Raw genomic sequence first — 18,021 nt, 5'->3', positions numbered from 1 at the left:
TTTGTCGTCGTTGTTGTTTTGGTGAGGAAGATTAGCCCTGCGCTAACATCTGTTACCAATCCTCCTCTTTTTGCTGAGGAAGATTGGCCCTGGGCTAACATCCGTGCCCATCTTCCTCTACTTTATATGGGACGCCTGTCACAGCATGGCTTGACCAGCAGTGCGTCAGTCCGCGCCCGGGATCCGAACCTACAAACCCTGGGCCGCCACAGCGGAGCGCACGAACTTAACCACTGTGCCACCAGGCCAGCCCTTCCTTTCACTTTTGATAATGATAATTTATGGGTTTTTTTTATTTGATCATTCTAAGTAGAGGTTTATCTGTTTATTGAACTTTTTGAAGAACTATTTCATTAATTTCCGTTATTTATTTTTCCCTTCTTTATACTTACTTTGGGTTTAGTTTGCTTTTCTTGTCTTCTTAATTTAGAAGCTTGAATCATTAATTTTAAACAAATATTTTTAATATAAGCATTTAAACATATAAATTTCCCTCTCAACACTACTTTAGCTTCAAATTTTATCTTATGTTTTCATTATTATTCATTTGCTTCAATGATAATGACCGATAGCTTATTTAGAAGTGTGCTGTTTAAATTCCAAATATTTAAGGATATTCCAGAAATCTTTTTGTTATTATTTCTAATTTAATTCCATTGTGATCAAAGAACATACTCTGTATGATTTCAGCACTTTTAAGTTTACTGATATTTGTTGTTTGGTCCAGCAGATGGTCTATCTTAGTGAATGTTCCCATGTGACATTGAAAAGCCACGTGTATGCTGGTTGTTGGGTGGACTGTTCTATAAATGTCACTTAGGTTAAGTTAATTGATAGTGTTGTTGAAGCTTTCTATATTCTTACTGATTTTCTACGAATTTCTAAGAGAGAGGTGCTAAAGTCTCCAAGTATAATCATGGATTTACCTGTTTCTTCCTTTTAGTTATGCCAGTTTCTATTTCATACATTTTGAAGTTTTCTTATTAGGTGCATACAGATTTAGGATTGTGTATCTTCTTGATGAATTGATACTTTTATGTTTGATAATATTCTTTGTCTTGAAATCTGCTTCTTCTGATATTAATATATTGCCACTCAGCTTTGTTTTGATTAGTGTTAGCATATCTGTCTTTTTCCATTTTTTATTGTTAACCTTTCTGTGTCCTTATATTTAAAGTGGATTTCTAGTAGTTAGCATATAGTTGAGTCTTACTTTTTGATCAGATCCAATCTGATTATTTCTGCCTTTTAATTGGGATGTTTAGACCATTTACATTTAATGTGATATTGATAAAGCTTGAGGGCTGAGGAAAGGACCAACTTGGTAACATAAAAAAGGGTGGGGGCACACACCCATTGATCCAGGAAGTCCACTTCAAGGAGTTTATCCTATGGATTAATCCATGCAAGGCTGTTCACTGGAACGCTATTTGTAATTCCAAAAGACTGGAAACATCCTAAATGATCCATAGTAGATAACTGGTTATGTAAATTATGATACCCTCACTTAATGGATGACTATGTACCTACAAAACAAAATGATGGATGGAGTGCTCTCCAAGATAAATTATTGAATGAAATAAGCAAGTGCAGAATGATGTATATGGTAAGCTACCATTATGTGCATAAGGACATGTGTTTGCATGGGATATCTCTGGAAGGATACACAGGAAATCAATAACAGAGGATGCCTCTAGGGAGGGGAAAGTAGAGGCTGGAGAACCAGAACTTATCGTTGTATATTCTCTTATAACTTTTGGGTTTTTTTGTGTGAGGAAGATCAGCCCTGAGCTAACATCGGTGCTAATCCTCCTCTTTTTGCTGAGGAAGACAGGCTCTGAGCTAACATCTATTGCCAATCCTCCCCCTTTTTTTTTTCTTCCCCAAAGCCCCAGTAGATAGTTGTATGTCATAGTTGCACATCCTTCTAGTTGCTGTATGTGGGACGCGGCCTCAGCATGGCCGGAGAAGCGGTGCGTCAGTGCGCGCCTGGGATCCGAACCCGGGCCGCCAGTAGCGGAGCGCACGCACTTAACCGCTAAGCCATGGGGCCGGCCTCTCTTATAACTTCTTAATTCCCCCTACAAATTCATATTTGTATTCATACAAATATGTATGTATGTATTCATACAAATTCATATGTAGGTGTTACTTAAAGTAATTTTTTCATTGTTTAAAAAGATACGATTGGGCCCTATCTTTATAATTGACATTTGGTTAGGAAAGAAAAAGACATAAAAATAAGATATTCATTGTAGGGAAAAAATGGTTATTGAGAGGCATTTTGTTAATTTCATCATAGGTGTATTTGCCCTGTGTCTTGCAAACAAAAAAGAGGTATGTGGGTTACATGTATGAAACACTGGATCAAAAGGACCCAGTATTTGATGCAAAAGGAATAGAAACAGTCAGAAGAGATTCCTGCCCTGCTGTTTCTAAGGTAAGTTTTATCTATCTTGTTTTCATCTTTAAGAAATAAATGGCTAAAGAATCTGGTGAAAATCCTTAAGCACACATCTAGGTGGAGGAATTATCGCCTATATGACTATATATAACTATAAGAGGAACTATATGATTTTTGAGAATTTCGTTTCTAATGGAAACAACTTATTTGACTTTAGTCATTAGTTTCTGACTTCTTCCCATACCTTCCCTTCTATCACAATTGCTAAAAAACAATACATGAACTTGAAAGAATTTCCTGCCTAATCACCTGGAGATGATAATATATGTTGTATGACAACACCCAAAAGCTAGGGAGCAGGATAAAGAAGAAAACTAGCAACAGAGAAATTCTGTAAGTAATAGAATCCATCCTAGATTAACTGAAATTTCGTTTACATGGGTTATCAAATATAAGTTAGGCAGATTTCTGAACAATGGTACTATAAGTTACCTAAATTTCTCAACCATAGTAATTTTAACCATGGTATTTTATATTTATTTTTTCTTTACTCAGGCCCAAATTCCTTCTGTAACAAACCAAAAATAAGTGGTATAAATGGAATAGCACTCTACAAACTGAGTTTTTTTGAGACCATTAGACAATAGTCAGTCTATTATGTCAATATATACTGTTGTGTGAATTTGAGATATTATTTAATACTAGTTTCTGGAAGAGGTATCATCCAGTGCATTCTTTCTTTGAGGGCAGAATTGTACCTGGGCTAAATTAGCAAACTTCTTGTATAAATATGTATGGGTTCCAGTACTCAGAGTAAGATACGGAACTTTCACCTGGAACTAATTTAAGTTCAATGCACTACATAAATCTACTGCATGTCAGTCATTTCCTAGTAGAAATATTTCTAGCGCAGAAATTTCTGCCACAATTAGTATATATTTATTGACACCATAAAAAGGCAAAAACTGATTTTTATTTCACTGCTTAGTGATATTTAAATTTCTCTCTATCCACCTGAATCAGGTCCTTTCTATAATAGGGTAGATAAAAAACAGTACATGAAATCATGTCTGGTTTCTTGTGCCTAGAGTGCTTTTGGCCATTTAAAAAAACTTAAATGTTTTATGTTGCTCACCACGTAGCAAATATTTCATCTGCCTGTCATCTCGATATGATTTTCCTCAAACTACATGATATTCTATTTTTAGAAATAGCAAGCTATATAAAGTCTCAAGTATTTTCCAATTTCTAATAATTTTTATTATTCAATCATTGTAAATAGCAGGTTGTTTAGGTAGATCAGCAAGTTACCCAAGTAGGTTACATAATTGAAAGTATAACAATAATGAAATATACTAGATGATATTTTATTTTTATGAGCATATCTTTTCTTTTTTCTTTTTAAAGATACTTGAGCGTTCTCTAAAGCTGCTATTTGAAACAAGAGATATAAGTTTAATTAAACAGTATGTTCAGCGACAATGTATGAAGCTTCTGGAAGGAAAGGCCAGCATACAAGATTTTATCTTTGCCAAGGAATACAGAGGAAGTTTCTCTTATAAACCTGGATCTTGTGTGCCAGCCCTTGAACTTACAAGGTAATGATGCTGACTATAGCACAACTCTCAATACCTAGCAAGTGTAGTCCTGGGATTCTGAATAGTTTGAAGTAGATGGAAAGACACCTAGTCCACAGGCAAAGACACAGAGTTGTTTTTTTACCTGCCCACGTGAAGCCTCGCTAAAGGTAAATGGATGCTCCCCCACAGGAAGAAGGAACTCGTCTTCTGGGCTTCCCTTGGGAAACTAAATTCAGTGAAATTGTAATCTGGTACAGAGCTTGAATAGTTTGTTTTTCTCACATCAAAATCACTTCATAGGCCCCGTGGCTTGGTGGTTAAGTGCGCGTGCTCCAGTGCTGGCGACCCGGGTTCGGATCCCGGGCTCACACCGACGCGCTGCTTCTCTGGCCACGCTGAGGCCACGTCCCACATACAGCAACTAGAAGGATGTGCAGCTATGACACACAACTATCTACTGGGGCTTTGGGGGGAAAAAATAAATAAATAAAATCTTTAAAAAAAAAAAATCACTTCATAGTCCTTAATATTGATCTACCAAAGCACTTTGATGGTTGTTGTTGTTAGTGCCCTTAAGTCAATTCCAACTCGTAGTGACCCAGTGTTCAGCAGAACAGAACCTTGGCTGGTATTTTTGCATCATCCTCTCACCTTCCGATGCTATATCAGACAATGCTCCGCTGCTATTCACAGGGTTTTCATGGCCAATGTTTTCAAAGTGGCTGGCCAGGTCCTTCTTCCTAGTCTGTCTGAGTCTGGAAGCTCCACTGAAACCTGTCCACATGGGTGACCCTGCTGGTATTTGACATACTGGTGGCATAGCTTTCAGCATCACAGCAACACGAAGCCACCACAGTATGACAGCCGACAGATGGTGGTGTGGTTCTCTGACTGGGAAATGAACCGGGATGTAGCAGTGAGAGTGCCAGATCTCAACCACTAGACCACCAGGGCTGGCTACTTAGATGGTATCATTCTGGAATCACATCATCTAATCAGCTAAATTTTCTCTGGTCTTTCATTGTTAGATTTATGACAGTTCTTACTCTTAGGGGATAGAAAACATTTTAAGCCAGCTGATATCTGCCAACTCGTATTGTTTTCCAGATAGCAACGATTCAAAGAGTAAGTTTTAAACTCTTACAGGATATCCACTTGGGGCCAACTAAGTGAAGTGTATATAGTTCTCAAAAAAAGTTATAACTCTAACTTGAAGGTACCCCTTGTAGATTTCTCATGGTTTCATTATTGTTTAATTCTCGTGCAATTTTCTGGAAAGATGCCTTCCACGACAGTCTTTGAGTACATATTTTATTTGGATTTAAATAGGAAAATGCTTACTTATGACCGGCGCTCTGAGCCTCGAGTTGGGGAGCGAGTGCCATACGTCATCATTTATGGGGCCCCCGGAGTACCACTTATCCAGCTGGTAAGGCGCCCAGTGGAACTCCTGCAGGACCCGACTCTGAGACTGAATGCCACCTACTATATCACCAAGCAAATCCTTCCACCCCTGGCAAGAATCTTCTCACTTATTGGTATTGATGTCTTCAACTGGTATCATGAATTACCAAGGGTAAGCCTACTACTAAATAGTACCTGTGCTATGACTATAGAGAGAATTTACTTAAAATTTCCAGTAGAACTAAATATTTTATTTATGTGCTATGAAAGGCAAAGCAGATGTTCTGTTAAACTGGCAAAGGCGCCACACTCTGCCAGTTTCCTAAAAGAAACTGTTAAGTTTTCTATAAACACCTTCCCAGCTGCTGTCCGATTGGCCAAATTATAGAATACTAAAATAAATTCCACGACTATTACAGTGGTAAGCACTTAACTACAAAATAACTCAGAATAAACCAGCTAATAAAAAAATAAATGGAAAGCAAAAATTCCTTCAATATGGGTGTCTAAGAAATATATAAGATGTAGTATCTGGACATAGTCCTGAAGAAACCAGACTAAAGAAATAACGGTAAAATAGCATTATACTAAAGGAAAACGTGCAATGTGGAATCTTAGCAAAGGGAGTTTTGCTTGAACTCTTCTTTCTTAGTTTACTCATTAGAAGGCTGAAGGAACAATATGTGATTCTGTAATAATTGGGGCTACATTACCCTAGGAGAGTAGTCGTTTTTATCTGCTGTTTAGAATTAGATCTGCTCAGTCATTTGCTGTTATCTCAGACCATGAAAGGCTGATGGTATTCAGGCAAACTGATAAAAGTTTAAACTTAAATTATTTTTACTTCCTCAGTATGGCCTCAGGAAAAGAACCATCCAGGAAACTGAGGTGGCTGCTGTGCCCAGAGACTCTGTGCTGGCTGACATCTGTAGTGCTGCACCCTGGCTCTATGCCAGCTACTACTACTAGTTTTTATTTCATCATCAGCAAGAATGTTAAACCAATGGCATTTGTAAGAGGCTGACCTAATAACTTTTATGCAAAGTGATTTATAAGACACCATAAGACTATGCCAAGGGTATAATAATAATATGATAATGTTATTTCAATGTAAAAAGAGTCCCAGAGGACAGATCTCTGAAACCATTATTAGCTTCAAATAAAGGCGGCTTAGGTAACTTGTATCTGTATTACATTTGAAATGCTCCAGGTTTACTTTTGCTTGAATTTTGCACCCTACTGCCTAACAAGTTATTTTTAACCTTCCGCTTGCCTTGTTTCCATGGCCCAAATTGTGCAGCCATAAACAGTATCCACTCTCAACCTGGATTTCTTCCACTGTCCTCTCTGCTCTCCGTTGCCCTGTGTGATCTCATACATCTACGTATCTCAACCAAAAAACTGAGCTGTAGGAGACTTTTTTTCCAAAAGAAAAAAATCAATATATCTGATGATATCGAGATGTAAGCTGTGTGAAAGGAAGGACTTTGTTCATTTCTGTAGCCCCATTGTCTAGAGCAGTGCCTGACATCTAGTAGCTACTCAATATTTGTTGAATGAATAATACCTTGGTAAACCCATAATTAGCATGAGAAGAGCAGCTCTGCTGTTAAGCTGGCTCAGACTTATTTCTGAATTGATGTTTTTATAGATCCAGAAAGTGACCAGCTTCTCTCGAAGTGAACCTGGAGGACGGAAAGGCACTATTTCACAATATTTCACTACCTTACACTGTCCTGTGTGTGATGACCTGACTCAGCACGGCATCTGTAGTAAATGTCGGAGCCAACCTCAGCATGTTGCAGTCATCCTCAACCAAGAGATTCGGGAGTTGGAACGTAAACAGGAGCAACTTGTAAAGGTACGACCTGTTCAGTAGACCCAGAATCCCAAGCAATCTAATTTTGGGGGGAAATGTAGTCAATTCTTGAGGTATAGTATGAGATATGAAACTGCTGTGAAAACTGTAGTAAGGATTCCAAGTTAATAAACTTCTTAAAAGCTCAAAAATATCATAATTGAACTAAACTATTAAAAATGGCTTAATTTGTTTTATAATTTATTTTTTGTTTTTATGGAATAGTGTATTGTGTTTATTAAAACCTAGAACTACAACATCCATACACACAATTTCTTTTAACATAGTATTAAAAAGAGAGAAAGAAAAGTACCAGTTCCTCTATCTACTATATCTACTACCATTCCCATAAAAATATGGTTGTCCTACAGAATTGCTAGTAAACTTGGGAAGTTTCTCAATTCTAAGAGTCCAGATAGAAAATTAATAGTTATCATGATTAAATCTACTATACACCAGAGACTATTGTAGGCCCTCTTACAGAGGAGTAAACTGACACAGAGTGGTTGAGTAATTGTCCCCATGGTACACTGCTAATAAGCGGCCAAGCTAGATATAGACCTAAAATGCAGAGATGGTTTTTCAAACACAGGAATTCTAGCAGAAATAAACAGAAATCTCTTGAAATAAGTTGGAAAATGAAATCTAAAGAAAAATTATCATAGCACATTTTTTTAAATGTATATTTCTTAAAGGAATGGTTATATCTTATATATCTCATATCTATATAATATACCATCATATTCAAGTTATATTTTTAACTTCAGGCTAGACAAGAACAATTTTGGGGTGGAGTTTGTTGTTTTGTCTTCTTTTATAAGAGCAATATATAAAGTTATTGAAATGTTTTAAAACCAACCAAATAATTGAGAGGCAGTGTGATTTTGTAGAAAATGAAACATGCTGATAATAAGGAAATCAGAATTCTAGTCTGGACTTCATAACATTGGCCATGTCCCTTGGCCTCGGTGTTATCAGAATGCAAAGGTCCCATCAGCTATAATGTTGTAAATTCTCTTACACAATCATTCCTAGCAGCTCATTGCTCAGAGGCCTCATGTAACCCAACCAGCAGTATGTAAAGGCCAGGCTCTGCACCTTGTCCTCAAGGTGAAGAAGCTTTTGAATCAAGACAGATTATCAATCCACAGTCTCTTAGTAGGAAAACTTAACTGCCACGCGGGTGACCAGAGAGAGAAACCATCTCTTAGGACACTAGGCTCTTAAGAATTTGAATGATTATAGAAAGATGATTAAGGATTGGTAAAGTATAGACTATTTCCTCTGTACCATTCTAGCTGCTCAATTTGTCCTGGCAGAAAATTCTTAAGTTTTAGAGAGTATAGCCAGTCATCTAGAAACAGATCTCATTAAGGATGAGATTAAATAGATCTCATTAAGGATGGTGGGATCTAAAAGGTATGATGATTTTGATGCAACCACAGAAGCCTAGCTTGTTGAAATAAGTTGACTTTTCCGTCTCCCCTTCCATCTCCTAAATAATTCTTAACTACCCTCACCTTTCTCCTTCCCTCTGTCACCATCCTAGTCCAAACCACCATTCTCTCTCCCCTAAACTCCTGCAACCCTGTCCTACCCTGACCCCCTCCCATCCTATCCATTCTCAATATTGTAGCTAGAACCATCTTTTAAAAGTACAAATCTGGTGTTCTCTCTCTCTCTCATAAAATTCAAACTCCTTAGCATATTTTATAAGTCTTTCTCCATTCTGGCCCCTACCTGCTACCTTTCTGTCACCATTTCTTGCCCTTTTGCCTGTCACACTCTATCCTCCACCCATGAACTTCTTTTAGGGCCATGAATACACCTTAGTCTGTTCCACATCCTGGCCTTTCAACATGCTGTTCCCTGTGCCTGGAACGCTTTCCTCTACCCCCACTAATCATCATCTGAGAGGAATTAGCTTAAACTCCCAACCCAGGTGAAGCCTTCCCTGCAGTGGGCTCCTGCCATAACCTCTGCTTTACTGTGATTATGTGTCTCTCTTCCCCACTAGACAGCAAGTGAGCCCAGTGAGGGCAGAGGCCCTACCCTTCCCTCACTGCTCAGTCGGCTGTGCCTAGCATGGAGTCCAGCATGGAGTCCAGCCTGTGGAGCTGGTCTGTGAATATGCATTGAATGAATGAACAGCTTCCTGCTGAATGCACAGTTAAAGCAGCAGTATGTCACTGGGCTGATTACCAACCAATTTTCAGCCACCTTGTGCTAGCTTTGTGGTGCTAGTCAGTGCAACCACTGAAGTCACTGGCTGTTCCCAGCTCCCTCGTGGCAGTAACCAACCCTCATAGAATATTCCCTTGTTCGCTTCTAGTACAAGGCGCAAATGTGAGCAGAACCTCCAGAGCGCCACTGAAGTCCAAGGCTGTGAGTGGTCTCTTCCCTGTACCTTCCTGTCTTCTGCCCTCAGCGACATACACTGCACTGGTTGGTGCCATCAGTTTAACCAGAATCCTCCTTCAATATTAGGTCTTATTTTTTATAAAAATGTAGTTGAAAAGAAGTGATGCTGTTTATAAATGAGGATGGTTCATCATCTTTCAAAAGATATTTTTAACTTTAGGGGTTTTTTTTTCAGAGAATTAAAATATGTCTCCTGTACCTAAATAATCAGTAGAAATTTTCATAAAGCAGAAATTATAGGAGATATAATGAGAAATGGTCAGAAACATTAGTAACAGAAGACTTTGATACACCTTCTTCAGCCCAAGACCAATCAAGTGATCAGAAATAAGTACAGTTATGGAAGATATAAATAACATTATAAGGTAGAACTTATGATTATATATCAAACTCTGTAACCCAATATTAGAAAATACACTTCTTTTCAAGTGTTTATGGAATGTTAAAAAATTGACTGTATCTTAGTCTGTAAAGAAAGCCTTAATAAATTTCAAAAAGTAGAAATATTACAAACAACATTTTATCAATAAATGCTATAAAGCTGTTAATTAATTATAAACTCAGAAAACAAAATGATCCTTCCACTTGGAAATTTTAACACTCCCTTTGAAACAAACACTACATATAAGGTTCTAGACAGCCCTAGCAGATCTTAGAGAAAATTCATCACCTTAAACACTTTTAATAATAAACATTGAAAGAGTGAAAATAAATGAATTAAGCATCTGACTGAAAATTTTTGAAAAAATAGGAAAGTACGCCAAAGGATAGCAAAAAGAAAGAATCAGTGAAGATTAAAGCAGATGTTTTTTTAAATGTCTGCCTCCTTATGAGCTAAAAAAGTAAATGGCCAGGTTGTGGTGTTTAAAATTTTAAACGTAAGCTACATTCAGCTATAATGCTCAGGGTTTAAATCACCAGGAAAGGATCTTGAAACTAAACATTGAGTTAAATTTAGTGAGGCAAGTAATTCCATCCTGGCTTATTTATCAGACGAGCACAGCAAGTGCATAAATATTTATCAGTTTGTCCTGGCACCTGCATATAGCTGCAGTACATAGAGCTGCAATACAGAAATTCTGTATTTGGGAATAGATTTGGGTCTCTGGGCAGAGATCTCATTGGTGAAAGGCTTCATAGTAGAACAGCACACTTCGTTTTGAGAGAACACACTGAAGCACAGGTCTCTCAGCCATTTGCTGTGGCAGTATCCTAACACTGGACACAATAACCAGTGTGCTCAGGAAAACATGTCCTTCAGTTCACTGGAAGATACTGGGGCAAAGAACAAAAAGTCATTGCCTGTGAGACATGTCTAAAACAGAAACTCTGATAGAGATCAAAGAACTAAGTAGAGCAGATTGATTTCTCTCTTAAAAGACAATCTAGAGTAATAGTTACTATTTGGTATCCCTTTTTTTAATCACATGGATACACTATTCAGGTGAAAAATCGGCCTGTACTTTCTTGATCCTTGGGGTCCTCACTAGTATCCTTTTTAATTTTTGGATGTTTTTCATATTTTATAATCTTTTTTTAACTGTATGTGTGACCTGAGACTTGACGTATTGTTTAAAATCTGATCATTGTATAAGACATTATAATGCTTCTGCTCTTTAAAAATTGCGTTATGATGTATTATTTTCCTTTAGATCAGATCTTATTATACATCAGAATCACCTGGGAGCCCTAAAAAGCACAGATTTGTAGGCTCTGAGGCCCAGAAATTCTGATTGATTGGTCTGGCATGGAGCTCAGGCATGAGTATATTTTTAAGCTCATGTATAGCCAGGGTTGAGAACCACTGGTCTAGACTACTACTTTCAAATTGACATCCTTTAATTTTTTTCATACTGGCATTTTCTCCTTTGAAATAAGAAACATGATTGGCATATAAAAAGATAAATCTGAGTAATTTGAAAAATAGTGTTTATAGCACATTTAAGAGGCAGTGTCTGAATGGTGTGTGGATCTTAATATAATAGAATTTTACTGTAAATGAAAGTTGATCTCTGGAATGAAATGAATTCTTACGGAATTTTGTGCTCTGTTTTGTGAAATAATATCCTTTCAAAATGTCTCAACATAGGGTAGGCTAGGCTTCAAAGAGATGAAAATTAATGAAACTTTCTGTAATATATTACATGTCATATGTCTGCCAGTAATCGGTGGTGGGTCAGAGAGGAGGGATTAGAGAAATCTGTTGTTTACACATATACATAGGAACTTTCCTATTGTTTTATATATCCCTCTTGTACTTTCAGATATGCAAGAACTGTACAGGTTGCTTTGATCGACATATCCCATGTGTTTCTCTGAACTGCCCAGTACTTTTCAAACTTTCCCGAGTGAATAGAGAATTATCCAAGGCACCATATCTCCGGCAATTACTAGACCAGTTTTAAATTGTCAATATCACAAAATTCCAGGTGCTATTTTTTTCAGTGTTTACCACTAAACTGTTGTGCATGGTGCTTTTTCAACTTTCATCGAGTCAAGTATGTTCACTGTCTATTATCTGAAGACTATGAAGACTTTTATGCTAACTGAATTAAAAATTGTACTAGTTGATCTCTGAATAGCTCACCTCTTACAACGTACAAATTCCTCATCCTTTCACCTTTTTAACATTGTTTTATAATGCAGGTGTTGAATTTTCTCCAGTATGTGTAACATCTTGTATATCCATTTGAATAGATCATATTTACTTCCCTGTGGAAGGAGCACTGAAAACCTCTTTTAAAAAAACCATTCGTGTGTTTTCCTTGAACTGTCTGTATCAAGACGTGTTACTTAGAGATATCCATTCACTTCATAATTTTGACTGCGAAATATTTTGTAAATACACTTTTTTACTTTTCAAACAACTGAGTAAAATAATGTGCAATGAATTTTATACAAATGATTTTCAAGTTGTTTGGTATATTTCCTCTAGGTTTTGCTTGACTCAGAGTAGAGTTGTTATTTTGATCAAACTGTGCAAACAATAGTATCGTGTAGCATTTTGAAACATTATTTTCTAAACCCGCTGTCTTGCTTTAGCTATGGGGCATTGTGAGGAACTGTGCAAAGACATTTTTGTTACCAACCTGTGGGCCTGTTGCAATACTTTAAAAATAAAAAAATTTATTCCATTTTTGCTTGTTTTGTATAGACATTTCTATTGCTTCTAAATATGCTTAAAATATTTTCTTTCCTTATGTACTGTACAGTTAATCTTATTTGCCATCATCTTGAACACAAAATGTGTATTTAGAATATTTGTATAACTGTATAAAATGAAAAAGGAATTATGTGGTCAGTGCATTGTTTTCTAAACTGGAAATCATTTTGTTTTAAAAGTTAATAATGGAAACCATATTAAAATTGAATAAAATATGAAATATATGTGTGATTTTTATCTTCCTATAAAGGGTATTATCTTTTTAAAATTGGCTTGTTTTAAAAAATAAAAGTTAGTTACAATTCTGTCTCCCCTCCCGACTCCCACAGAGGTCCCAATCAACTGGGAAATGGGCAAATGCTGAAACATGTAATATTCAATTCTATGAACTTCAATTTTCTAATAGTGTCTGTGAAGAAGGCCACTATATTGGGGGGGAAAGATAAAAATGTAAACAGAGAGCAGCTATAAAAAATTCTTAGAGGAGGTAGTCCTGTGAGGGCTGGGGCAAGCCACCCAGAGAGTTTGTGGACTCTACTCAGCCCTGCTGATTGTCATGGGACATCCGCATGAGTCCCAGAAGATGCACATTCCCTGCCATCAAGCACACTGCCCTATGCCCTAAAGTCTCTTCTAGAGCTGTATTTTATACTAGTCAAGTCTTATAGCTTATAGTTTTCATTTTCATAATAGCTGAAGCAGGAGGATATTCCTTGAAGGCCTATCAAATAAGCTTTAACCTGATTTCTCAATTTCAGAACAGTATTTCTTAAAATATTCGCATATTTGATTTTATAAAGTAAAAAACCTGGCTATAAATAACATTGTTAGAGCTCTGCCATGACTAAAAGGAAGGGGCGGTGGGGGGGACGGGGGAGGCGGCAGTACACAAGTAGCTATTTTTTTTTTTTTTTTAAAGATTTTATTTATTTTTCCCCCAAAGCCCCAGTACATAGTTGTCTGTCATAGCTGCACATCCTTCTAGTTGCTGTATGTGGGATGCGGCCTCAGCATGGCTGGAGGAGTGGTGCCTCGGTGAGCACCCAGGATCCGAACCCGGGCTGCCGGCAGCGGAGCGCACGCACCTAACCGCTAAGCCACGGGGCCGGCCCACAAGTAGCTATTTTGAGGCTGGCTATGTCCTGATCTCTCTCAGTGAGACCTGCACTCTTGGAGGACAGTCAGCCAAGTGCTGTCTACTTACTGTTACCCCGTAATACCTCTTCTCTTTCCTCTGATAACACTTGTTGCCTTTAACCATTTTTGGTTTTATAAAAATGGATGAAATTGAAGGCCAGTACCTGAGGGGTACTGTAGATATTAAATCAGTTTGCTGTTTTTCCTGTTTAACTTGAGGGGTGACTCAGGGGTCTCAAGGATTTGTGAGCTTATTTTCCAGAAGAACTAGTGAGCTTGTCTTGGAGAAAAAAGAGAATGCCCTCGGAGAGGTTGCAGTCACTGGATGGCTGGCCCTCAGCAGCTGTTGAAGCCCAGAAGTCAGAATGCCCAGAGGCTTATCAGGAATGACCCCTTTGTTTCCCTGAAGCCCCTCCTGCCAAGCTCTATAAAACTGTTACCACCCAAAAAGGGGGTTCGTCTGCCCACCGCAAGACATGCCAATAGTCAAGAGGTGAGGTGGTAGGAAAGAAAGGACTTTTACAGCTTGCTAGCAGGGGGAAGATGGCCGACTCATGTCTGAAAGAATCATCTTAAGGGGCACAAAAATCTTTTTTTTTTTTTTTTGTGAGGAAGATCAGCCCTGAGCTAACATCCATGCTAATCCTCCTCTTTTTGCTGAGGAAGACCAGCTCTGAACTAACATCTATTGCCAATCCTCCTTTTTTTTTTCCCCCCCCAACGCCCCAGTAGATAGTTGTATGTCCTAGTTGCATATCCTTCTAGTTGCTGTATGTGGGACGCTGAGGCCGGAGAGGCAGTGCGTCAGTGCGCGCCCGGGATCCAAACCCGGGCCGCCAGTAGCGGAGCGTGCGCACTTAACCGCTAAGCCACGGGGCCGGCCCGGGGGCACAAAATCTTACAGCAGTTATATAGGCCGATGGGTTATAGGGGAGGAGGTTAGGAATGTTGACCTTCTGGTGTTACAGACTGGGAGTCACCACGCCAGATCTTTCACTTTTCATTGGCGATGGCTATCAGCATAAACTCTGTTCGGGGGTCATCACATTCCTAAGGAACTCAAAAGAACAAAGTTATCATCTTATCACAGCTGGGAGGTACATGCACAAGCAGGGATTGTAAAATCTACAGAGCAGTTAGATCTCCTCGAGGGTGCATATCCAGCTGGCTTAGTTTGTCAGAGGTCATTCAAAATTACGATAGGGTTTCTTTTCTACAATATGGCTTCCCTTATGTCAACCTTGTCTTGAGCTGGTATCAAACCCCTCCCCCCCGCCCCCCCGCCCCCCCCACCATTTTCTGTGCTGGGGGAGGTGGATTTGAGCGGACCCAGGCTCCCACCTACTTGTTTTGGCCAATTCCAAGCACCGATGTCTCAGTGTCTGGCTTGCTGGGTATCGGGCACGTGAACTTGAGATTAAGAGGTTCAGTATCGAAATCTGATACCATTAATCCCCTAGAGTTCTGCTTAATAAATAGCTTTATACAGGAAAATAGTCATAGATTGTTTCTAGCATTTGAGATCCAAGGAGGAAGTCGTAAGACACAGCAGTGATTCCACTGCATCTCTGTCTCGTTTCCTCACCCTCACCCATAGCTCTGTCACTTTGGCCAAGCTCCAAGAGTGGCTTACAAAGCAAAATATCTTGTAGAGGAAGAGGAACTCGCAGACTTACAAAATCAGGTTTCTGTATGTATTTCGGGAGAGGAGAATGTGACCAGTAAGACACCACGGCTAACCTCCTGGGGCCCAGCAGAGGCAGCAGACTAAAACCAGTCTTTCTGGGAAAGAGCCTATTTGCTTATCTTAATAGCTGCAGCCTGAGCGGCAGCTTTCTAATTTAACACACATCAAGGCACCAACTGCAATACTCTCCAGAGACTGGCAAGGCCAGTGGACGCCATCTTCCCTCTCTCCCTCTGCCTTGCTCCAGGTCACTGGTATCTCCCAGAAAGGAGCTTGTACACACATCTGGCATCTTGGTTTTTGTAGCTGCTGCCTAGGGAACACCCCTTTGATCACTTGGCTCTGGTGGCCAGTGGGCCTTGCGTTCACGAGTTCAACAGGACTATAGCCAACAAATAAACAGTTCTTAACTGGCTACCACTCCAGGGCTCAGTGCAGAAGGATCAGACAGAAACATCTATCTCCTGGTTTTCCTCTGAAAGAGGTATATTTGCATACTTTAAAAGCTGCTGCCTGCGAGTCTGGCTTCTAATTAGCCTGCATCTAGGTGCTGACTGATATCCTCCCATTTGAAACACTGACAGGTCTTGGCACACCCTCAACTACTAGGAGCCACTAAGAACAAAGAAGCGGCTTGGACAATCAAAAAAGTATGAGAGACAACCAAGAGCTAGGCAGAGTTGAAGGATAAGGTTCATCTCCTACACAAGACCACACCAAGACTGGAGGACGTGGCTGTTTTATCCAATACATGGAAACCAATGCAGAGAGTCAAGGAAAATGAAGAAACAAAGAAGTGTGTTCCAAACAAAAGAACAAGATAAAACCTCAGGAAAAGACCTCAACGAAATGGAGATAAGTGATTTACCTGATAAAAAAGTTCAAAATAATGGTCATAAAGATGCTCACTGAGGTCAGGAGAACAATGCATGAACAAAGTGAGAATTTCAACAAAGAGACAGAAAATATAAGAAAGTACCAAACAGAAATCATGGAGCTGAAGTTGTTGATGCAAATAATCCATAATCAATCTATAAATCAAAATTGAGATGAGTTTATTATGAGCCAGGTTTGAGAACTATGGCCCGGGGACTTCCTTCTGCAAGGAAGAAAGGGCACCAAAGAAGTGGGGTGTACAGAGTGGTTATACACCATCCTGGAACAAAGAGCATACATCACATATGACAGGACTATCTCTTTTACTACTGTCATGAGATGCTTAGCTGGCACAGCAGGTCAGTGGTCAGCAGGTCAATGGTCACAAGGTGACCATAGCAGGTTGGCAATTCATCTTTAGTTTCCAGGAAGAGATGCTTATCCTCAAAGAAATGCCGATGTGGGGGGAAGCCACATCCCTATCTTTAAGGGCATCATTCTTGTCTTTGGGATATAGTAAATGTTTAAAGCAGATGTACAATGCATGCTCAACAGGCCATGTCAGGCCCTTTTGGAAAAACAAGGTCAGGCCAAATTAGTTTTACATGAAAAAGCTTCCTCATATACTCCAATATATCCTATTGCTCTTTGCTTGTTTATCAAAGAATACAATAACTCAACTGAAGAATTCAATGGAGGGATTCAACAGCAAAATAAGGAAGCAGAAGAAAGGACCAGCAAATTCAAAGACAGGGCAGTGGAATTCAACCAATCAGAGCAGCAAAAAGCAAAAAGAATGAAAAAGAGTGAATATAGTTCAAGGGACTTAGGGGACAATATCAAGCAGACCAGTACTCACATTATGGTCCTAGAAGGAGAAGAGAGAAAGGAGTAGAAAACTTATGTGAATAAATAATGGCTAAAAACTTCCCTAACCTGGGTAAGGAAACAGATACCCAGATCCAGGAAGCCTAGAAATTTCCAAACAAGATGAACTCAAAGAGACCCACACCAAGACACATTAAAATTAAATTGTCAAAAGTTAAAGACAGGAGAGGATCATAAAAACAGCAAGAGAAAAACTTGTTATATACAAGGGAACCCCCCATAAGACTATCAGCAAATTTTTCAGCAGGGACTTCGCAGGCCAGAAGGGAGTGGCACAATACATTCAAAGTGCTAAAAGAAAAAAATGTCCAAACAAGAATACTCTACCCGGCAAAGTTGTCCTTCAGAATTGAAGGAGAGACAAACAGTTTTTCCAGACAAGCAAAAGCTGAAGGAGTTCCACACCACTAGGCCAGCCTTGTGAGAAATGTTAAAGGGACTGCTTTAAGCTGAAATGAGGGGTGCTAATTAGCAACAGGAAAACATATCAAGCATAAATCTCACTGGTAAAGATAAATACATAGTTAAATCCAGAATAATGTGATGTTGTAACGGTGGTAGGTTAATCACTTATCAATCTAGTATAAAGGTTAAAAGACAAAA

The 18,021-nt window shown here is 38.8% G+C and overlaps 1 protein-coding gene across 3 annotated transcripts in view; it reads left to right on the top strand.

Moving 5' to 3' along the window:
• Window positions 1-13,054, top strand: part of REV3L (REV3 like, DNA directed polymerase zeta catalytic subunit) — a 175,678-nt gene extending 162,624 nt beyond the window's left edge. For all 3 annotated transcript variants that reach the window (XM_004422219.3, XM_087444009.1, XM_087444011.1), the window contains exons 29-33: window positions 2,303-2,440; window positions 3,812-4,002; window positions 5,314-5,560; window positions 7,040-7,249; window positions 11,932-13,054. In XM_004422219.3, the coding sequence (XP_004422276.1) occupies window positions 2,303-2,440; window positions 3,812-4,002; window positions 5,314-5,560; window positions 7,040-7,249; window positions 11,932-12,072 (927 nt within the window). In that variant the 3' untranslated portion in view covers window positions 12,073-13,054. The remainder of the gene's footprint in view (window positions 1-2,302; window positions 2,441-3,811; window positions 4,003-5,313; window positions 5,561-7,039; window positions 7,250-11,931) is intronic.
• Window positions 13,055-18,021: the final 4,967 nt, after the last annotated feature.

This window comes from Ceratotherium simum, chromosome 19 (assembly GCF_057802395.1).
Source record: "Ceratotherium simum simum isolate JZ-2026a chromosome 19, ASM5780239v1, whole genome shotgun sequence".
Taxonomy (NCBI): domain Eukaryota; kingdom Metazoa; phylum Chordata; class Mammalia; order Perissodactyla; family Rhinocerotidae; genus Ceratotherium; species Ceratotherium simum.
This window is presented reverse-complemented; position numbering and strand designations above follow the sequence as displayed.